This window comes from Candoia aspera, chromosome 1 (assembly GCF_035149785.1).
Source record: "Candoia aspera isolate rCanAsp1 chromosome 1, rCanAsp1.hap2, whole genome shotgun sequence".
Lineage (NCBI taxonomy): Eukaryota > Metazoa > Chordata > Lepidosauria > Squamata > Boidae > Candoia > Candoia aspera.
Genome location: NC_086153.1, coordinates 280,032,026 through 280,056,027, shown reverse-complemented (window position 1 = coordinate 280,056,027; position 24,002 = coordinate 280,032,026). Strand labels below are relative to the sequence as shown.

The 24,002-nt window shown below is 41.1% G+C and overlaps 1 protein-coding gene across 3 annotated transcripts in view; it reads left to right on the top strand.

Annotated features, from left to right (window-relative positions):
- Positions 1-8,221: 8,221 nt before the first annotated feature.
- The window catches only part of MGA (MAX dimerization protein MGA), a 94,176-nt gene continuing 78,395 nt past the window's right edge, over positions 8,222-24,002 (top strand). For all 3 annotated transcript variants that reach the window (XM_063289916.1, XM_063289915.1, XM_063289914.1), the window contains exons 1-6: positions 8,222-8,305; positions 14,858-15,988; positions 18,036-18,984; positions 19,186-19,285; positions 19,860-19,952; positions 23,135-23,266. In XM_063289916.1, coding sequence (XP_063145986.1) covers positions 14,901-15,988; positions 18,036-18,984; positions 19,186-19,285; positions 19,860-19,952; positions 23,135-23,266 — 2,362 coding nt within the window. In that variant the 5' untranslated portion in view covers positions 8,222-8,305; positions 14,858-14,900. The remainder of the gene's footprint in view (positions 8,306-14,857; positions 15,989-18,035; positions 18,985-19,185; positions 19,286-19,859; positions 19,953-23,134; positions 23,267-24,002) is intronic.

Below are 24,002 nucleotides of genomic sequence, written 5' to 3'. Positions count from 1 at the left end.
ATTTAATTAAACCAAATTTAAGCATGATCTTATAGGTCCTGTTGGCTATGAAGTGGACACTAGGCAATGTACCCCTTCTATTAAACTTGCTTAAAAAGAAATACAGGAGACTCTTTAAAACTGCCCAACCTTATCTATGCTTCTATAATGTGTCTTGTAAGACATCGTGACTAACAGTATGACTCCATTACACTACATACTAAGATCTGAATGCTTTTTTCCATGTATTTCTCAGTAGCAGAAAACTAAAAAAAACCCATGCACAATGAATAGGTATTTGTAGGCTTTGGGAAATCCTGAAATTTAAAGAGATGGGGGCGGGGGGTTGTCTGTATTGATTAAAAAAAAAGTGGGCACAGAATCCTGGTGATAAGAGTTGGGATTAAATTGGGGAATGATTAGACTGGTGATAGAATGGAATGGGGGGAAACGTGTCCAGAAATGCTCTACCCTTTTAACACTTGGATAATGCTTTGTTGTAGGTGTATTTGGAATTAAGTCTCAGTGAATTCAACTGGATTTAGTCCCAAAGAAATGCCTGTGGGATTACAGGTTGTTCCTGTGGCAGCCATTTGGCAAGAAGAGCAAATGTACATATAAAATCTAATTTTCTGAAGCATGTATTTAGTTTTTATGCTTTTTTAAAAAAATAAAATATGTACTGTGTCCTATTGATTATGTGCCATTAAGTTTGTGTCAACTCTTAACAATCAGATAGATAGATATGCTCCAGGAGTAACTGCTTCCAATATGGTCTTCCAACAGTGCACCCAATGCCACTGTAATTGAATCCATCTACCTAGCCAGTGGTCATCCTCTTTTTCTCTTTCCTTCCAGCATTAGACCCTTCTCCAGAAAGCTAAGTCTTTGAATAATACGTCCAAAATAGGGTAATTGAAGCCTGATAATTTGTGCCTCAAGTGAAAACTCTGGATTGATTTATTTGATGAAACATTTGTTTTCTTAACCGTCCATGGTATTTTCAGAAGTTTTCTCCAACACCAACATTCAAAAGCTTCAACACATCTTTTATTCATTTCACTTTGGTTGCTTTTTAAAAGACTTCAGAGTAGAATTGATTACATTGACGCATAAGTGGATTAATTACATAAAGTGCATTGAATCAAATATCACCTTTTTTTGCAAGACTAAGTAGGCAAAATTGGAGCAAAAGATGGAATTACATGATCTTACTCTTAATACTCTTAATTAGTAATATGTTGGGATTCAAACAATGTGCTAAATGTAAACCATGGTTCTCAAACCAAAATGGTTACATTTGCATACTGTGCTACAGTATGGAAGTGCTAGTTTGGTGTAGTGGTTAAGGCACCAGGCTAGAAACTGGGAGACCATGAGTTCTAGTCCCACCTTAGGCGTGAAGCCAGCTGGGTGACCTTGGGCCAGGCACTCTCTCAGACCTGGGAAGGAAGCAACTGCAAACCACTTCCAAAAAAAAAAAAACCTTGCCAAGAAAACTGCAAGGACCTGTCCAGGCAGTCTCTGAGAATCAGACACGATTGAACATACTATTATATTTTTAAAAAGCATGGGAATGGGATTAAAGACCCCATGAGACAACATGCCAGTTTTTACCCTTTAAACTCCCCAAACCTTAAAGCCAAGTGAAAAATTATCTCTACCCTTCCAATTACCTCCCTACATTATGGGAAAGCTTTAGCGGCCCACTGGTACATCAAGGTACATTGTGTGTATGTGTACATACTTTTGAGTCAGTGTTGACTTCTGGCAAGTACCTGGACAAGTCCCTGAAGTTTTCTTGGCAAGATTTCAGAAGTTGTTTGCCATTGCCTCCTTCCTAGGGCTGAGAGAGTGTGACTGGCCCAAGATCCCCCAGCTGGCTTTGTGCCTAAGGTGGGACTAGAACTCAGGATCTCCTGGTTTCTAGCCTGGTGCCTTAACCACTACATCAGACCGGCTCTCATGTACCTACATGCTCCAAATCAGAAAAAGTTTCCCATCTGTATTCCAAATGAACCCTAATACATTCTTGTAAGGCTTAACGTGTGAATCCCAGCCCTTTGTTCTTTATTATCGCAGGCATGGCACCATTGCATGTGAAGCCTTATGCCAATAGCTAGGTTCTCATACTTGCCAAGCTAGACCTCTAGAGGAGATGAGACTGATTCTATGAAAGGGTCTCAGGGAATACTGGGGTGTTAGGAAGTCTCAAAATATCTCAGAAGTCATCTGCAAACCACTCCTTTGTTACTGCAATTCATAAATCTGTGCAACTCCAGGTAACAAAATACTAAAAATGGCAAACAATTAGCCAAAGTAATCAAAACACATCACACTGAAGGCAATTCATGCATTCAAACATTTAAAACAGGCTCACATGACCTCCTGGCCCAGGGCCTGAGGGGAAAGCCAGGTCTTCAAAGTCTTTTAAAAGGCAGGCAGAGTACTCCCCATCTGGATGTCAGGGAAAATACTGTTCCATAGGAGAGCCATGGTGATGGAGAAGGCATGCCTCCTGGGTCCCATAAGATGACACTTAATAGATGTGAACAAAGCCTATCTTCCCTCTCCAGTCTTATCAGATGGGCAGAGGAAAGTGGAGATAGGCCCACAAATAACTATGTCCTATGTTCGTACTGTTGCCTGCATGCTGTTTCATGTAAAAATGTAGGAGCAGGTGGCTCAGCAGATTGATTAATTCAATTTGCATTCTCCATCGTCAGACAAAATCTAAACTTCAGACCTTGGTCATAATTTCTGGCCTAGTTTTTGTTTTTCTTCCCCTGATTTTAATGTTATATTGTCTGATCAAGAGTTCTGAAGAACTCAAAAATGGGCATGCTCTAAAAAAACTATCAAAATATGGGCTTAATTTATTGCAGAAATGGGATCTTGTGGTGAAAAAGTGCTATTATTCCCTTCTAATTCATGTTGTTCACACAGCATTTTTAAACTCTGTATTCTGTAAGATGCATCATTTAATTCCTTCTTTGAAAATTGCATATCCCAGATTTTCAACCATAACCAGACTAGCATAAATTAAAGCAATAATATATATATACTTCATATTTTATTAACCTTTGTGCAGGTAGTGTCAGGGAATTATAGAGTAGATTTTATCCATCTTTTATTTATTAGATTATTTGTAAATTGCCTTTTAATCCAGGAAAGTCCCTTAAAGAAATTCTCATAACTCACAAATTTCAAACTCCAAAATTATTAGAGAAAAACAAATACAAAGGGTAGAGATAATACTCTTAGTGACACTTGAAAATGAAGCAGAACAAAGTACCTGCCCATGTAAATCCAAATAAAGGGGCACACCTAATATCTTGGGGGACAGAAATCTATCATTAGAGTGCCATGATGGATAAGAGTTATGATCCTAAAGGCCTGATCCATGTCTCCACTAGGCAAAGTACTTGGTGTTGATGGTGGTAGGGAGTCCTCCAGAAGAGACAGGCATATGAGGGACAATTTCAGGCAGCTTGCTCACAAACTCTTAGGATCATCTCTTAAAAGCAATGGAAAAATGGTTTTCTAGCTCTTGAATCATATCCCAAAGGAACAATGGTTATTTTTATTGTATACTGTTTTTGTACTCCTAATTTATAGTCTTCTTACACTTTATAGCAGCTTTTCTCAGCCTTTTGACCCTGGATGAACCTTTGAAATATTTTTCAGGCCTTGAGGAACCCCTGCACGTTCAGGCTCAAATATAAGCCAGAAGTTACAAAAGTATTATACTCCTTTCATGTGTAGGCCGGTACATATGCATTAACAGTGTTCTTAAACTAAAGATAAAGAATGAAAATTACCTCTTTAATGTGAAGTTGCCCAAATTTGAAATTATTTTTTTAATAGAAATCGTGATCTCCCAGGGGACCCTGGCTGAGAACCCCTGCTTTATAGGTTGCACTGAAAAGTCTTATGGATTTTAAAACAAAAAATTCTTGGCAAATATTAGCGTGATAAAGTCTAGCTATTATGTTCAGAAACTAATATAAATATATCACTATTTCACCCATTTTACTATAGATTAAGACATTTTAAAAGAATTAGAACTTCAGAGTACTATGCAACTAATTTCTGAATGCAACATGATGCAACAGCACATCTATTTATTTTTGTTGTGTGTGTATTTATTTTGTTACTTAGAGTCACATTTCATATTCAGGAGCTTATAGAGAGTTGAAAAATGCTCAGAACTGGGATTACATTCAAGCTTCAAACAAGAAGCATCATGAAGTTCTCCATTATGGAATGAATAAATGATAGAAACAAGTACTAGAAATAAAAGCATACGCTACCGCATGCCTCCACTCATCCTGTACGTACGTTTCTGAACTGTTACCATTGTCATTATACTGACACCCTCCCATGATTTGTGGAGAGTCCCCATATTCTATAAATATTTCTTTCCTCTTCGAAGACTTGACTGTGATTGTAGCAACATAATCCGCAGAAGCACTGACTAGACAATGTACGCTTTTTTCAATTGTCATTGTTCCCATATAAACCATATTCCAGTATCCATCCATACAAAGAACCACAGAACCTAGACAGTATTTTATCCTAGAGCAGCACGAAGTACTAACTTTTGCACACTTTAAATCTTTCAACAGAATAAATATTCCTTTGGAGATGCATTTGGAATTGCACATTCTAAAAGGCCTCATCGGCAGCTATAACATCACTAATAGTCTAGGACCTACGTAGGTTATTAACAGATCTATTCATCAGAGAGAGTGTTGCGTCTAAAGGATAAAACATACCCTCCTTACTCGTTTCCTGATATCAAATACAATAACTCATTTAGGTAAATTCAAACCCAAAGCATCTTACAAATAGTAAGGAATGTACTTCCAATTATCGGTTGGTTACTCCACGGTTAGCTAAGCTGTGAACTCTCCATTCTGTCTAGACCTTCTCTGCATACTGTGTCCTTGGACTCCACTTGACATACACTGCAAGAACTGCTCTTGCTCTGACTGCCTCGTAGCTCCCACCTGTGGCTTTGTATGGAAGGAAATCCCACTGAATTTAATCAGGCTACCAATGAAGTGACAAGCATGCTTAAGATGGCCAGCTGCAAGTCTTGCTATACAACTGATGTATGACTGCGCCACAACATTGCTAGCCATGATGCAGTTGGCAGCTGGGTTCTAATCAACTCCTTTTAGCCATCTGAGGCTACCGTGAGCTGAAGCCTTTTCCTCTGCTTTCTTTTCCTAAGGCGATTCTACCTTTGGAAGGGAGAAAATGTGGTTCTTCAAAGCAGGCTCTCCCACTCTACCGAGGAGCTACTTCTCCCCACTTCTCCTGCCATGCCTGGCAGACCTAGCTACAAATCCCTAGGAGGCCAGGGCTCGGGATGGCAAAAGGAGTGTGGAAGTAGCTTTCCAGCCAATAATGCTCCAATTTCACAAATCGGATCCTTGGGGTCAGAGAACTAGCAGCTAAAAGGCTACTTCCCTCCCATCTCTTCTACTGAGAAGGGAGGAAATAAAAGACAAGTAGGAAGTATCTGTTTAGCTAACAGTTCTCCAATCCTGTTTAAAGTGAGATACTGGTTAAAGAGGCACTTGAACTACAACTGAAAATAGTTTCCTACTCACTTCTCTACCCCTCATTCTCTTACACCAGGGAGAAGGGAAGCAGCTCTTCAGCTCCACCAAATGTAAAGTTGCCCATCCCTCCATAGATCAGGGACTAGAGGACCATTTTTGACAGTCCTGAAGATTTCCAGAAGGTGCTTGGGGGCAGGGGGTGGGTAGGTCCTGCTTGGTAAAGCAAGAGAACATAATCTGCTTTACTGGAAAGGAAGTGCCTGATTCACAGAATGGGAGGGTGATAGCTTTACCCTCTGTATGCACAAGCCCTTTCCTTAAGTTGTCTCATGTTAAATCTGTGAGGACAGCACAATTCACTGGTCTTATTACTGAAGCAGTACAAGGCTTCAGAATACAGCATTATTCTTCCTCAGCAATGAGGATGGGGCAGTCTGCTGGAATTTTTTTTGTGCTGCCCTATGAACTGGAGAAAGTGCATTCACATAGCCGTGAGGAAGAGCTGTTGGAGTCAAAAGAAGTGTTGGCTGTCTGGAAAATTGCTGTTTGACAAATTGCTGTAGTGATGGTTGAGAAAGAACATTTTGTTAAAATTTGCTGAAGACACTTCATGTCATAGCTCTCAACGAATACCAATAAATGCTCCAGACATGTTACTTTGCTTAAAGAACCCCATAAATTAAACTATAATTTATTTTGAAAAGTCGCTGGAAATACTATTACCTAAAATCAATCTTCTTTATCACCTTTCTTCAATTTCTGCTCTCAACTCTGCACAATTATCCAGGAAAAGGAAGTATCCGTACCACTTTAATAAAAAGAAAGGAGATATAAAGAGGATGTGAAACAGACCAAAAAGAAATGTTACAGAAAGTCACAAATGTATGAAGTTACAATTCACATCTTCCTAAATACATTCCATAGCTTGACATTCTTACAGTCAATGAAATACATATTGCCTTCTTTTTGGAATTCATTGGTTTCTCAGTTTTCCAGAGTGCATCACCAATAATATCTCTTATTCCTCAGACTTTTCTAAAACAAGGTTGAACGGACAATGCTATGGTTTTTGCTGAGAATTGGAGATTTATAGCAAATATTAGGTGGAGTGTTTCATGCAACTATGAGTATGAATCTGAGTATGAATGTATAGAAAACCAAGGAGGTTGTTTGACAGGGGAAATAAGAGTTAATGTTGCATGTGATACAGAAATTCCCAAGACTGCAGAAATATATTAATTTATGTCCTTTAGTAGAACGTCTACCAAGTAGGGGAAATGACTGGAGAAACTTGAAGATGTGCAAAAGCTAGTAGAAAGTAATACGTAATCTGTTGCAAGGAATGGATATTTATCGAAAGAAATTGCAGGCCGGCAACTAGGGTCTGGGTCACCCAGGGCAAACATGGATTCTGCACCCATCCACCCCCAGGGGTTGGTGAGGGAGGCGTTGGCTGCCCCACCAGCGCTGCACCCGGGGCACATGCCCCACTTGCCGCCTCCCACCCCAGGCTGCAGCCTTGAGAATTGCCCTAAGAGCATGCTTCTGCTCATCTCGTTTCTGTCACAGTTCTCACGCAGTTCGAGGAAACAACATGATAGCAGATCAAACTATTGCGTAAGGGAAGAACAGATGGATCCTAAGCCTCCTGCCTTAAGGGGGCCAGGGAGAGAGTAAGCAGCACAAAAGGATTTGAATGTTGATTCTGTAGATAAGGCTTGCTCTCAGCAGTTGCTGGAATTCTTTTGTTACAGCTTCCTAACTTTTCTTCAATAAAAAATGATTTATCAGAAGTTATTGGATTACATCCCACTTTTTAAAGGAAGTAAAAAGATGTCTAATAGAGGAGGTTAGGAGAGAAGCCCACAGGCGGCCTCGAAGCGCTGTCCTTGGGTTAGGCGAGCAACAAAGGCCAACTGCCAGAGAAACGAGGGTCGATGAACGTCGGAGGACACGGCGTTACTTCGGTGGATCGAGGAGGAGCGAGCGCCTACAGACGTGGAGAGAGATGGCTGGCTCGCTTCTTGCGCTAGTTCCTCCGCAGCGAAAGGAGCAGGAGGTGCAAAGGGAGGAGCCGCCGTCTGAAAACGGGACGCCGCTCGCGCGACACGGTTGAGGCTCCCCCTCAGCCTATCCCCCATCAGGGAACGGGGACAAGCCCTCTTCCACACTTTCCTACGGCGTTGTGGGGATGTCTGACTGCTCCCGCACGGCGCCCGCAAACCCAGAGCCCGGGGCCGGAAATTCACAGCCAGCGAAGTTTCGGCGCGCCCGAGTGCTTCGAGTAAACGCGAAACGGATACGCAAAGCGGCAATGAGGCGCTTTAAGCACGAGCAATGTCAAGCGGGCCCCTCCCATATCCTCTCCCTTCCCTTGCAAGGCGAGTCCCTGCATTTGGTGGTGGATGGAGAAACCCGGATTCCGCAACGTTCTATCCTCCCCGCAGCCGCGAACTCGCCCGGACGAAGTGAGCCGGGCAGGCACGAAACAACTAGGGAAAACGGGATGGGGGGGGGGGTGTTGAGGGAAGAGATTGAAAGAAAGGAAGACGAGATCCACCACAAGCACGTGACAAGCGGCAGGCGAGGAGGAGGAGGTGGTGCGCGGGCTAACACCGCGCCTGCGCCCCTTCAGGCGCGCCGACGACGTCACATGGGTGCGTGCGCACGTTCTCTCCATCGGATAACACGATTTGACTGTGAACATTGCAGGAAGGGGGAGGGGGTTACACCGTCCCACTCGCGATCGCACGGTAACTGCGGGGGGGGGCGGCGCGGGGCTGTGTGTGTGCGCGGGTGGGGGGAGAGCTTTACCCTGCTTTCGACTGACGAGCGAATCGCGCGCAACTTTCCGCGTGTCTCGCATACCTCCTGCTGTCTAGGCTGCTAGCTGAGAAAATTAACACCCGTTTGCGTCGGCTCGAAGCCCCTGGGGGGAGGGGCGGCAGCGCGCGGCGCCTCGCGTGTTAGGGAGGTTCCTCGCGCTACATGCGGAGCACGCTTTTCGAGGCGCCGTCGTGTGTGGAGCGAGGAGCGGCGCCTGTGCTCCCACTGCCAACCCGGGCTGCGCCGAAGGATCGCACCCCGTGGCCTTTGGGGAGGGTACGTGCCTGCCATACGCTGGGCGGCCGCTGGCTCTCGAACGCGCGCTCCTGCCCTTTGGGCCTTCGGCCTTTCCTTCGCCGGTTTCCCTCTCTTCTTTCCCCGCCAAGCGCCCCCTTTGTTGACTCAGCCGCGTGTGGCGGTTTGGCTGTGCGTGGGTACCGCGTACATTACCTTTGGTTAATCGGGCCAGAGCTCTGCGCTGTTTAAGGTAGGGCCGCAGGACACCCTGAACTACAGTACGTGGGCTTTCACTCTAGACCACAATTCACACTCAACTGCAGACCCAACTAGTTCGTCCAGTTTATCGTTCTGTGCATCATGCCAGCATGGGAAATCGGGTTTATTTCATAAGCTATGATTAAGTTATCCAGAGGTAAATGTGTCGTGGGAGTGCAACCTTAAAGCAGGAGGAAGTAGGCAGTCTGCAGCTGTCTTTGGGAGCATGTGACTTTTCTAGGATGACTAGTTGAAAAGTCAGGAAACATGAACCAAGGTCTACTAGGGTGCTGGATCCGGACTGCAAAAATCCGGATGACCACGGAATGTACATAAGATTGTAGAAAAAAGTAAAATCTACATTTCAAATATATTAAAATATTTTATGAGTCCTATTACTGCTATGATCTTGTATATTAGTGTTTGAGATTCCTTTTAAATTCTTGCTCTGAATGATTTAGGATAGAAATAGCACTTCGTTTGGCTCTTTGGTAGTTTTTTCTTTGCTCTAATAAAATGTAATAAAATTCCACAAGCCATTTTGCTCTAGACTGCTGAAAGTCAACTTTTATAGGTTTGTTGTGAAGTAAATGGTTATGTTCATCCATGCAAAGATTAAAGCAAAATAAGTCACTGGATGACATGCAGAGATTCTGACATAATTGTGGCAAATTAAACTATAAAAAGCATGATTTAGTGTAGTGTGCTGATCTAGTCAGTGACTGATTCAAGGTCATTCAGTTTTGTGTTTGTGGATTTTAATGCATGATTTCCTGATTTCCCTATTCCTTATGTCTATGCAAATACTTCAGAAAAAAACAGGATTTTCTTTTAAGGAATGGGAGTAATGTTTGAGTTATCAATTTGGTATATTCAAGCTGTAGTAGGGGTAGTCCTTTCTTTTTTCCAAAATTAATAAAATATTCGAGGATGGTAGACTTAAAATTATCATGCTCATCAATCCAATCATCTTATTTGTATTTTGGTGTAACAGCATTCTGTTGAATTAAAGTCGATGATTAGTCACTACTCCTCCATTTTACCAGTAGAAAAGTCCAGTTTTAAGTAGAATCTGGTAGTGCGGTGTGGCATGTTCAATTTTTTTAAATGAGCCTATTAAGCATATATATTGAAATCAGATTCTTTTTGTGATTTGGTACATTTTTCAACTGAAGTGATATGTGTATATAAATAAAATTGCACATTGTATTTTTGGAAATTATTGGTCTTTTTTTAATGTAACTTTTTAATATGCTCGTTCTACTTGTATATATGCCATTTTAATTTTGCATAAATATTTCAGTTGTGCTTTTCTTTTTAAAGTACAGGCCTAGAAATAAATGTATTGGCCTTTATCCAGTTAAATAACTAAAAAGGAACAGATGGAGGGTGATTTTTTTGCCCCTCTTACACATGTCTCCCAGCGCATTGGGGAAGCTGGCTGAATAGAGTGGGCTACTTTCAAAGTTCCTTCCTTCCCTCCTTCCCATGCCTGGCATCATTCCATTTAACTTGGTCTTCCAAGGGGGTTCTTTTCCATATAAATTTTTCTCTGGATTTGGCTTCTTTTTCTTTTCTCTTATTACAAAGGTCACTGAGCATATTAAACCATAAATAGTGGTTTACAAAATAATAGCTGGATTCACATAACAAATTATATTATGGCTACTCACTAAGTTATTTTTTCTAATTTTTTAAAAAAATTTACTTGCAGCAAATGGAACTTTTGTAGGCGGGGTGAGCTCCCGTTGCTCGTCCCAGCTCCTGCTCACCTAGCAGTTCGAAAACATGCAAATGTGAGTAGATCAATAGGTACCGCTTCGGCAGGAAGGTAACGGCGTTCCGAGTCGTCATGCTGGCCACATGACCCGGAAGTGTCTATGACAACGCCGGCTCTAAGGCTTAGAAACGGAGATGAGCACCGCCCCCTAGAGTCGGACACGACTGGACTTTAAGTCGAGGGAAACCTTTACCTTTACCTAATATGTATTTGTTGTTACAAAGTATTATTTTCCCTAAATTGGTGGGTATATATACCATACCTACTTTGCTCACAATTTTGCATTCATTCATAATATTAATAAGGTATGGTTGGTTTGCTTTTCAGACTAAGAATTGTGCCCTTAGCAATTTTTTTCAGAGCTGGCTACTGTGGCTTGCTCAACAAACTATGGTTTAAAAATATGAAGTACCTTAAGGAGTTTATTCAGCAATGTCTGTATTTGGATGTAACGTACACTTAGCATTTAATACAGTGAGAACAAGTCTAGTCTCCCCTCCCTATGCTTGTGTGTTTCCCTATGTTCTTCTCTTGTATACTTATAAGGAGAAATTTAGAATTCATTGTATCATTTGAACTCATGTAAATTGGTTAGTCTTGGCTTGCTGAAAAAAAAAAGCCATTGTTCAAAATAACGTTTATGAAGTCTTGTTTTCACTACGCATAATTAATCTGTAGGACTGAAACTAACTGTATTTTTTGTTCAATCTAAATGGAAGCAGAATTTCTTAATCATCCTGTGGCTGTCCTGGAGGGAAAAAAAGACTGCAAGAGGGTGCGAGCCCAGTAACAGGCTATGCATTTTCTTGTAATGTTGAACTATTGCTTAATATTTGAACCAAGCCACTGGAATTGTAAATATTAGATTCAATGAAAAGTTTGGAACCCACAATGTTCTGAAATTTGAGAAGACAAAGGATGGTTTATTTTGCAGCCGTATCATAAACATTCATTCTGAGACCATGATATGATCTCCTGTGCTATTCCCCTTTCCACTTCCTGGTTTCTCTGAGTAGGAAGTTAACAGTAAATTACAACTATAATGAATCAGGGAAAAGGTGTGGAAGGATTTACTTTTTTATCAGATTAGTTAAGATCAGAACTTGACACTTGCCTGTCTTTCACTGTTCTGATGAGCCATCAGTGCAAACATTGCCAAAACACACTAAAATACTATCTACCGTGCTAAGAATCCTCTACATTTATTTAACAATTTTTTTATCCTGCCTTTATTATTATTTTTTTTATAAATAAGGCAGCAAACATAACAAATACTCCTTCCTCCTCCTATTTTCCCCACAATAACAACCCTGTGAGGTGAGTTGGGCAGAGAGAGAGTGACTGGTCCAAGGTCACCCAGCCGGCTTTCATGCCTAAAACAAGACTAGAACTCACGGTCTCCTGGTTTCTAGCCCAACACCTTAACCACTAGACCAAACTGGCAATTTGGCAATTACTGTACAGTCACTAGTTAACTGAAAAGCTTTACTCCAAGCTGATGAATCTAGTGTAAAAGTTAACACTTTAATTATTCTTAGAATTCATACTTGGAAATAACTTTTCAAGATGTAACACTGTAATGAAAATGTTTATAAGTAGTCCAAGAAGGGGGGTGGGGAAATGAAAGCAATTATTATAATACTGAATTATTTGTGTTCTAACTTGGTTGGAATACAAGGAATAACCACCTTGCAGGGTTGTTGTTGTGGGGAAAATAGGAGGAGGAAGGAATATTAGATATGTTTGCCGCCTTGAGTTATTTATGAAAATAATAAAGGGATAGAAAATAAATAACAATAAAATAAATAATAATGTGCTAATTGGAATTGTCAGAGGAGTTGCAACACTGTTGGATCCAACCCAGTATTAAAAGTAAACGTAAGATCCTGTGAACTAGTTCACCCCTAATGTAAAGTCAGGATTTTTGTTCATATTTTTTAAAAAAAGCCACAATGATTTAGTTTATGAAAAATAACTGATTTTGATTTCTGTTTATTAAACAGAATGTTGTTTGACAAACTTATCTTTTGTCTTCTATTTTGACAACTTCCTAAAGTTGACTAATGTCTCCACATACAATAGCTTCTGGAAATAGAAGATGACTATAACAAAGGTTTGTCAGTACAAATATACTTAACCATAGAAAATATAGAAGAGTGGTTTAGCTTGCATTTGCAGAATTTCAGATCAGATACTGTATTGGACATATTTTTGTGTGGTGCTGTCTATTAAAGTTAGATCTGTTGTATATAGGAGGCCTTCCCTCTTCTCCAGCACTTTGGTTTTTGAACTGAATCTGTGCGTGGGATGAGAACCAATACCAGGACAGCAAAGAGGCTGTTCCAGGAGTGGTTCTGCTTTACAGATAGTCCTCACTTAATGATCATTCGTTCAGCAGTCGTTCAAAATTTTGACACTGAGTGAATGGTACTTACACCCGGTCCTCGACGTTACAGCCATTGCAGTGCCTTGTGCGTGATCAAAATTTGGGTGCTTGGCAGCCCACCTGCATTTATGACTGCAGGGTGTGCTTCAACTTCCCCCCACCCACCTCCCCCTATCTCTGCCCTTTTGGCTGCCCTGTGGTCTACCCCCTCTGCTGCCCCCAGCTGACCTTTGGTGTCTTCTTCCTGCTGCTGACAAGGTGCGCCCAACCTGGCCCTCCCAAGGCAGCTGCTGACTGTGCCTTGTCAGCAGCAGGAGGAAGAAGGAGGGGAAGGTCAGGTGGGGGCAGTGGGAGCGGCAAGGGTAGGGGAACGCAGGGGATGGCGGAGCAAAAGGCAGTGGGGGCAGGGGAGCCTAATGACCGCATCATTTAGCAACAGAAATTCTGGTCCTAATTAAGGTTGTTAAACAAGGACTACTTGTATATCCAAGCTTCCTATTCAGGCTTAAATAGTATTTGGAACTACAGTATGGCTAAAGTAAGCTTCAACTGTGGTTAAAGTATAGGGGACCAATAGGGCTTGATTATCTGTGATCTGTGTTGGAAATTAAATGTGTGAGTATAGTTCATTTAGACCTTTTTATAGTTTTCAGAAACATTGACTATAGTATCTTTTTGGACTGTCTGGCAGGAATTGAGCCTTGTCAGCAACTTCTTTCAGTAGTTCCAATTGTTCCTGTTTGTTCATATCCAAAAGATGGTGTTGGGAGGCTGGTGTTTTGCATGATGGTTGTTAGCTTATGATGACCTTGAGGGTCTTTCTTAATCATTATGTTATATAATATTCACATGAATTCGTTGGAAAATGTCATCTAGTATAATGTCATCAATGTATATTGATGTAATTGACCTCTGTTGCTATTTGTTACCTAAATTGGACAACTAATTGAAAGAGGTTTTTCTCAGCTAATTGCCCCTCTAGTCAAGAACACACAGACAAAACAGGCAGAAAGAGGGTGCACGATACCAAACTGAAACAAAGCCAAATAAAGGCAAACGTATTCCTAACAGCTCAGATCATTTTACAGAACAAATCCTAATTTTCAGCTAGGTTCCCTGTTGCTGAGATTTGTTTTCAAACTTTTTCAGAGTGCAGAACTTGCTCATTAAAAAAAAGGTTCTCAGAGCCCCTAACTGGGAGGCAAAGCAATGAATTGTCATGAGCACAGATTTCTGAATGTCAACTGACAAGACCTACCTTTTCTGCTGCACCTTAGAAAAATTGCTATGAATATCTGAATATCTCTGGCTATTTTTTTTCCCCCATAGTCTCTTATGGAACCTCATGTTCTTGTGAAACCCTACAGTTCCATGGAAAAACCCAGCATGGCAAGCAGCCCCAGAGCCGTGTGGTTCTGGGGCCACTCACTGCCCTGTAAGGCAGGTTGCAGGGTGGCCAAAAGAGATTGGAGGGAGATAGGCGGGTGAGGGGAGTTGGAGGCAGTCCCTTAACTTACTGAGGCTCGGGGCTGGGAGGGACCAAACCAGGAATGGCTTAGGTCCTCAGCTAACAACTGGTGGAATTTGCTTAATGACGGCAACAGGGAGTGCTGGGTTGCTGTCACTAAGCAATGAGGTCACGTGTCATTGCGCTTTATGACTGCATCACTTAGCGATGGAAATTCTGGTCCCAGTCGTCCTAAGTCAAGGACTACCTGTAATTCTGTTACTGTGAAATGTTATATGGGAACCCATGATAAAGAAAGTAGCTTAACTATTTTGTATGAATGTTATTTCATTGATTTTTCTCCCCTACAGATGATTAAAAATCAGTGAAGTAAAACTGCCAGAATTGTGAAATATGGAAAATATTGGAGATATTTCAACTATTCCCATAATGGAGAAACAACCAGTTATATTAGGAAACCAGAATAGTGGAACAATGTCAGGCACAGCACCTGCTCTTTATGTTCTTGTGAAGCAGACCACTGGAAAAGCTGACCAAGGAACCTTGATTTCAAATCAGGATAACTGCAGTCTTCTCAGCAGTGCCGCAGTGCCAATGAAATCTAAGGCAAAGTCGTACCTTCCAGCTGATTGCACTTCAGGAAACATCACTGTTATTCTTGACAACAATAATATGTGGAATGAATTCTATCATCGCAGCACAGAAATGATTTTGACAAAACAAGGGAGACGAATGTTTCCATATTGTCGTTACTGGATAACAGGACTAGAATCCAACCTCAAGTATATCCTAGTCATGGATATTTCTCCTGTTGACAACTTCCGCTATAAATGGAATGGTCATACTTGGGAGCCCAGTGGAAAGGCAGAACCCCATGTGCTGGGAAGGGTATTTATTCATCCTGAATCACCTTCTACTGGTCATTACTGGATGCATCAACCAGTATCTTTCTACAAATTGAAGCTTACTAATAATACACTGGACCAGGAAGGGCATATCATTCTGCATTCCATGCACCGCTATTTACCTCGACTACACCTGGTGCCTGCTGAAAAAGCTACAGAGGTTATCCAGTTGAATGGTCCTGATGTCTGTACTTTTACTTTTCCACAGACAGAATTCTTTGCTGTGACTGCCTATCAAAACATCCAAATTACGCAGCTAAAAATAGACTATAATCCATTTGCTAAAGGATTCAGAGAGGATGGCTTGAGTAGTAGACTTCAGCGTGATGTGAAGCAAAATGGTAGCTCAGAGCATGAAGGCAATAGTGTTACTAGTTCTCCTAGCAATCACAGACATCTCCCTGAAGGGGACATTTTGGATCCAGCACGGAGAGGACTAGAGCCACCACTTAGTGGGATATGTGACCCAGATCTGGAGAGAGAGTCCTTTAGTCCATATCATGACTTCTTACATCTCATGGAGACAGATGTGCATGCAGTTGATGATCAAAGGTTAAAGGAAGAAGCATCAGAAAGGTGGGGTTGTGTTTTTTTATTTAAAGATAATTAGTATTCATGTGATCATTATTTAAACAGCTAAATACCCATTACACAGTGGTGACTAGGCAATGAATAGAGGATTAAAACTATAAATGACACAATTTACAAAAATAAATAGCCAAAAACAATAATATATGCCTGAGGTCTGAAAATCATCCCACTTTCCAAGAACTAAACAGATCATTCAGCAGGGCTCACTTAACCTCCTGGCCCAGTTGCCTGATGGAACATCCAGGTCTTCAGTGCCTTACAAAAGGTCAGAGCCATCTAGATTTCTGGGAGTGCTGCAATAGAGAAGGTGTCTTTGGTCCCACAAGATGACACTGCTTGATAGGAGGGACCTTGGAGCATGCTAGCCCCATTTAATACTAGTGAAGTGAGCAGAGACTATCAAACAGGCGATCCCTCAAATAACCTGGCCCTATGCCATGTAGGGCTTTATAGGTAATAGTGCACTAGAAGCCAGTGCAGCTTCTGGAGCAGAGGTGTTACATGAGCGTATTCCAGACTGTCCACACTGCTGCATTCTGAACCAGTTGCAGATTCTGAATACTCTTCAAGGGCAGCTCCAAGTAGAGTGCATTACACTAATACAACTGGGAGGTGACTTAAGGCATGAGTTACTGTGAGTAGGGCCTCTCGATCCAGAAATAGGTGCAATTGGCACACAAGGTGAAACTGCAAAGGCCCTTCTAGCCATGGCTGCTACCTGCTGTTTGAGCAGGAGCTGTGAATCCAGGAGGACCCCCAAACTGCCCACCAGCTGTGCCTGAGGGAGTGCTGCATGTATCTTAAATGCCATAGTGTAAGAAGAAGGTGAACGGAGTGATATTAGTGAAAATTAATGAGATACGGAATATATGCATTTGTAAATTCTGACAATAAATGTATTTTTTTAAAATAAATATTAAATACATAATTTCAGCCAAATAGGTGCATAAAACTTGGAATGTTTGTATTTTACGCAGTGTTGAAAACTTTATCTTATTAGAGCCCTGTCTGGAATTGCCTTCACTTTAGACCAGTGCTTGATGTACTGCTTTAAACACTCTACTTACAAGTTCCAGGATGAATATTTTGGTTCCAAATTATCAGCTTTTTCAATATATTGTATTGTGATATACTGTATTTATTCCCAATAGGAAGTCCTCAGTAGGAAGTCAAGTTGTGAAAGGTGAAAGGTCCCTGCACAAGCACGGAGTCATGTCTGACCCTTTGGGGGGACACCACTTTCGCGACGTTTTCTTGGCAGACTATAGAGCGGGGTGGTTTGCCATTGCCTTCCCCAATCGTCACCTTTCCCAGCAAGCTGGGTGCTCATCTTACCGACCTTGGAAGGATGGAAGGCTGAGTCAACCTGAGCCAGCTACCCAAGAATCCAGCTTCCGCTAGGATCGAACTCGGGTTGTGGGGAGAGTTTCGGTTGCAATACTGGCGCCTACTGCTCTGTGCCACACGAGGCTCAGGAAGTCAAGTTATTTGCCTCCAAATAATTATATTTGTTGATAGAGAAGAGGCTGTTGACTGCAGCATTGCTTGTTGAAAAGATTGATGCCCTTGAAAATTAGCTCTTGCTTGGTATTATTCACTTAGTGAACTTTAACTCCTTTTGTAATGCATTAATCCTTTCTCTTTTGTTTCCTTCTACCCCTTCCTCATCTCCATCCAACTTTCTTCCCTTCCTCTGACTCCATGTCCATCCTGAGGTTTTGTTGGAAGGAAGAAGGGGAATGTATAGTTTATTTGGCCTAGTCTTTTGGTGGAAAGAGTATGTTTTCTCTTCACAAGCCAAAACTTTAAAATTTTTCTATATTAACATTGCTCTAAATGATGAACTGGCCGTTCATAAAGTTGCTGCTGAGTTGACCTTAATGCTAGTGATGTGTCTTAATGATAAACAGTAATGCCTAAAGGGAGTGGGTTTTTTGTGTAACCTAAGTGTACTTTCTATGCCTGTTCTAAAAGAGAGGTGAGATTCTGCTTGTTTCTTCAATTGAGCGTTTTCCTTTTTTTTTTTCTTCAGTCCAATATCTAGCCCTTGTCAAAAAATGTCGTATGTGACATCCCAGCTCAATCCAAAGGGAGGAATCAGTGTGTCTGTTAAAGAAGAACCATTAGATAACTATGAATATGGACCTCTTACTTGCATGGAAGGGGTAAGTGTGAAGCAGGAAGAAACCAATAACATTGCAGAAGAATATTCCAATAGTGATGATTCCATATTGGAGCAGCAGCTGGAGAAATACAGTAAAATAAGCAAAATGGATATTGAATTGCACAAGGAACAACAAATAAGCCAGTTGGGTGTTGCCAAAGCAAAAATGCTAAAATTGGATAGTGGGAAGATGCCTGTAGTTTACCTAGAACCCTGTGCGATAACCAGGAATACAGTGAAAGTCTCTGCTCTTTCACAGGCCTTATTGTCAGCTTCTAAGAATGAAAAGTCTCCACTGATTCATTCATTAGATACTTTCTCTGCTCATTTTGAAAATAATGGCATCTCTAGCCCTTTTGCAGCCAAGGAAACAAAAAAGATTACAACTGATAAAATGGTATCTGAAAAGACAGCACCACAGATTCCTTCAGAAAGCGATATGCTATGGAGAAATACTGAAACATACAGCAGTCTCACTACAACAGAGAAAGAATCTAGTTGTAATCTCAAGGCCACTGCCACCAGCAGCCCTTCTTTAGCTAAAGTTATCTTTGATGAGCACAAGACAAATGTGCTGAAGACTCACATTTCTAGCAAGAGTATTGCTGGCAATCAAACTGTTGGGGTGTCAGGCCCAAGGAAAAGAGGAAGACCACGGAAAATAAAGCTACCTGAAGCTGAGAGGCCACCTAAATACATTGCAAAGTGCATCACAACAAGTAATAATGCCTCTTTGGGAACTGGTAGTACTCATTTGGATGTTAAACCTGATCTTGAGGATGTGGATGGAGTGCTCTTTGTATCCTTTGTATCCAAGGTAAATCTATATCCAGAATTTAAACTTGTTTGGGGTTCTCTATTATAATTCTTGCCATTTTCAAATGTAATAAGTTTTAATGTGCTTACCTACATCATTTTTTAAGTTAATGTCAGTGTGTAGCTTCCTGTAACTTTGGATTGCCTTCAGTATAAACCCTGCTTAAGCATTTTGTCAAAGTATGTTCTTTATTGCATATAGGAAGCACTTGATATCCACACTGTTGATAGAGCTGAAGAAAGAGAATTGCAAAATACACTGAACAATTCACTGACTACATGTAATCCATGCACTGATTCAGGTAACAAGAATTGAATTGATTAGCTAATATACAGTATATCAAGCTACTAGTTTTATCAGTTAAAAGTTCTGATTATTAACAGAGTTAGAGCAGAATTAGTATCTTCTTCCCCATTAAACGGGGGATTGAAGCTTGTGATATGGGGGATCTCCCATTGAACTCAGTCTGGGGATGATCTCCTAATGGGGGATTTTCCTCAGGATTACAGTGGGGAGGCCTGGAAGGATTAAATTACCCCTCCTTATATCATTATCAGTTCTTCCATCTAATATAATTTTCAGCTTAGACATTTTATACCCCTGGTGTGGTCCCACGTGGCTGTCTTTCACTCCCTCTATTATAAAGACAGACATTACATGAATCTCTGAATTCCCACTAAGCTTGCCAGGCTCAACAGTACAATGTAGTGAATAAATTACTTTTGCTTTCATTTCATGGGCCCTTGTCTCGTAGATTAAGTTACTTTTTTCCATACAGTCTTAATTTTCCTAACTAAAATTGTTTGGGAATGTATTAAAAAAAATTTTTTTATATATATATATATATATATATATATATATATAATGTTTGGCAGATGGTCAAAGAATACAACAGCTGGAAAAAGAATTGTTAGAAGATTTAAAGTCTTTTAAGTACAAACAAGTAATACATCCAAGTCTTCAAGAAGGTAGGTTCTATGAAATACTCCTGATTTTCTTGTTATGTAAATTATGAATGTTGTATTATTTGTCATTTATTGGATGTGAAGATTAGATTGATGAAAATTCAGAGATCTACTGATCTACTCTACAGTAGATCTTCATTGCTGTCAGAATAATGTGCAATTTGTATCAGATGGAAATTAATTTGGATAGATTTAAGGCTGAATCCTTTACAAAACATACCAGTTGAATTGGGATGTATTATCTTTGAAAAGCATACTAGTTGAGTTAATACAAATACTATTCATGAACTGTAGTCTGCATTTTCCCTGTATAACCGTTTTAGTGACATAAGCTTTTATTTTGGGCAATCTGATATTTATTATTCAAGAGGATTACTGTGTAGTCTTTGAAAAAACAATCCCAGTTGGGAATTATTGTTGTAGCTTATTTCATCTTTTTATCTGACTTCAGTGTCTGATACCATCTACTTAGTGATCTAGAGGTGGTATGGAGTGGTAACAAATAGCATAAAACAATCAAATTAAACCTACCCTTAAAGCATAAAATAAATTAACTTCAGCAAGATTAAAATTAAGATAAAAATTAACAGAATTCAGTGCTCTTCTTCCTGAATAAGTAGTCTTCAAACTCCAAAAGCTTGTGGAAAAAGCCATGCTGCTCTTCTGAAGATGACAAATGTGGGAATTATCTAGATCTTAATGAGGAAGCTTATTCCAAAGAACAGAGGCCACCATGAGAAGGTCTGCTTCCAGGCTTCTTCCCCTCTAACCTGACAACTGCAGCATTTCCTCCCAGGTCGAATGAATAGAATTGAAAGATTCTCTTTAGAAGAGTTATTCCCAAATGTAGCCTGACTTCATGACCTATAGAGCTTGCTGTGTTGTGTTGTATTGAATTGTATTTATCACACACTGAGGCTTATATATCACTCCTGTTGTATGCAACTTTATAACCTGTATAGGTTAATACTAGCATATGGGCCAGTACTTGGAAATCTGTTGGCCAGCAATGCAATACAGGTAGTCCTCGCTTAACCCTAATTAAGACTGGAATTTCCATCACTAAATGAAGCAGTTAAGTGAAACATTATGTGACTGTGCTGCTTAGCGAAAGCAGTTCCGGCAGTCCTAGCAGCAGTCATTAGGGGAGGACTGCATGGTTATTAGGTGAGGGCCTCATGCTTCTTCCCTGAGCGAACCATCTTTGCTTCAACTCACCCTGGCCACCTAGCTTCCCCATCTCTGCCCTTTTTGGCTACCCTGCACTTGGCCGCATACCCCTGCTGCTGTCCCTAGCTGGCCATTTCTTTCTCCTGGTGCTGGCCTGGCATCAAGGTACTGGGTGAGAGGGTGGGAGGGTGGCAAAGCCTTGTCTGCTGAAAGGAGCTCATCAGGCCTGGCTGGGAGGAGGCAGCAAGACGGAGCCAGCAGAGGAGGCAGGGTGGCAGTGTGGGTGGAGGAGCCTCAACTTCCACCACCAGTGCATGGAGCCATAACCCACAGACCATGAAGAGCACAGTACAACAGGCTGGCAAGGTGTGGCTCACTCTATCACCAGGCGAGGCAGGAGAGGTGGCAGCTCCCCAGGCAAAGGTAGCAGCTGTGTATGAGGTGCACATCTCCTGCTCAGCTCTGGGTAGAGTTGTATAACTGTGTATCATCAGCATATTGATGATAGTCAGCTTGCTAGTGGTTTCTTATAGAAATTAATACCATGGAGGAGAATCCCAAACCCCATAATTTCCCATATCAGAGCAAAAATTCAATGCTTTACCCCCCCCCCCCCTTGCTATCAGTTGGAACTACCAGTTGACTTGGGAGTGTGACCCTCACAAACAATGTCTCCAACTCCCAACACTTGTAGGTGATCTAGGAGGATATCCAGGTCAAGCTAAGTGCCACTGAGAGATTTAATAGGATCAAGAGAGCTGTGTAACCTCCATCCAGATTCTGATGGAGGTCAACAGCAGTTTCTGTCTCATACCCAAATCTGTACACTCTTTGAAAGGGATCCAGATAATCTTCATTCAGGGTACATTGCAGCTGTAATCCTACCAACTTTTCTAAAACCTTCTCTAAAAAGACTGGAGATTGGGCAGAAGTTGTCCAACACAGTGGAATTGAGAATTTGCCTTTTCAGGAAGGGATGCTCCATTGACTCCTTCAAGATGGGAAGCAAGTCACTTCTCTTAATGAAGTATTCATCACCTCTCTTTCAACCATCTTTTGCTCTCTTAAGGAGCCAGGATAAAAGTCTTGGACAAAAGATGCTGTTGATGCTCCTGGCTGCATTTGGAAGTTTTTTTCCCGCGTAGTCGCTCAGGGAACCCCATCAAGTTCCTATGGACTCCTATTGCATTCAGTCTTTGATTGATTGATTAAATTGCTGCTTTGCTACTGTGCTCATTTAATTACCAAAAAAGGAAAAAAGATTCTGAGCATCTGAACATGCAAAAGTGAAGAAATTGGAAGTGGAGACTCTTCCAGATGGATTCCAGAAATAGATAAATAGAACTATGCATGTACTCCCAGCAAAAACAATCCTAAGAGTTGAAGAACAGGGACAGTATAATAGGACACCAGGGGCTGTAGTAGAATTGGGAAATTGTGAGATTGTCTCGTGAAAATGTGTTTTTGCTTATGGATCCAAGAAATACTGACAGTGGGAAGTGGAAAGGAAAAAGCCAAATCCAGGCTTTGTAGGCTTAATTTGGATTGTGTCTTCAACTTTGGTCATGAGTTTAGTGTAGATTGCTTTTTCCCTCCTCTTTTTGGTACTGTACCTTTCTCATTAAGTTGAACTCTGGTTCAACTTAAATTGGGTATTGATACTGTTTGATGAAGCCATACATACTGCCAGCTAGATTTCTTCTTAAGTTACATTTGAAGCTGTTTTGCAAACAGTTAAGGGGAAACTTTGTAGCATTAAATTTGGTTAGCTTTGTATCCATGTAATATTTAATTATGGTGGAATATTTTATACTGGAGAGGAAACCAATTGAAAAGTATTGTGTTTTTTAGCTCTGTATTCTGTAAAATGAAATCCTGGCAAGAGTAAAGATGACAGTGATCTTGATTTTTTCTTCTTCTTAGCGTTTTTCTGATATACATACAAAATTGTTTTCATAATGGTATAAAAATTTCAGGTAGCATCCTTCCTTTCTTTTTTTTTTTTTTTTTTGCAGTGGGTTTAAAATTGAATTTTGTGGACCCAGCAATGAGCATTGATCTGAAGTATTTGGGTGTGCAGTTGCCATTAAGTTATTCAGATGGGTCTACTTCATGGAAAAATGTAGGAGCTGATTCCAGTTCTGCTGGTAAGTCAGCATCTTAATAAGGGATGCTTAAAATGAGTTTCAGAGTAGTTCTTTATCTTTGAAAGAGATTTGCAGCAGTACAGCATGTTTTGCTTTTTGATACCATCTATAGATGTATAGGGACGCGGTGGCGCTGCGGGTTAAACCGCTGAGCTGCCGATCAGAAGGTCGGCGGTTCGAAACCGCGTGGCGGGGTGAGCTCCCGTTGCTCGTCCCAGCTCCTGCTCACCTAGCAGTTCGAAAACATGCAAATGTGAGTAGATCAATAGGTACCGCTTCGGCGGGAAGGTAACGGCGTTCCGTGTCGTCATGCTGGCCACATGACCCGGAAGTGTCTATGACAACGCCGGCTCCAAGGCTTAGAAACGGAGATGAGCACCGCCCCCTAGAGTCGGATTCGACTGGACTTTACGTCAAGGGAAACCTTTACCTTTACCTTATAGATGTATTGTTCAGTAATGTGGCTGTGTTTACACATTGTACAGTACATTGTTTGTTTTAGCTGTAGATACTGGATGAATCAGTAGCCAGGTCCACCCATATTAATCCATAAACCATGGTTTATTATAGTGCTGGGCTAACATATACTAAGCTCAAAACAAACCACAGTATGGGTTAATGTAAGTGAGCCCAATTGCATTTATAGTAATTGGATGCTTCCATAAGCAGTACATACAATATTCTGATGTTAAACATTTATAGAATTTGACTTGTTTTAAGTTCAATGATTTAAATG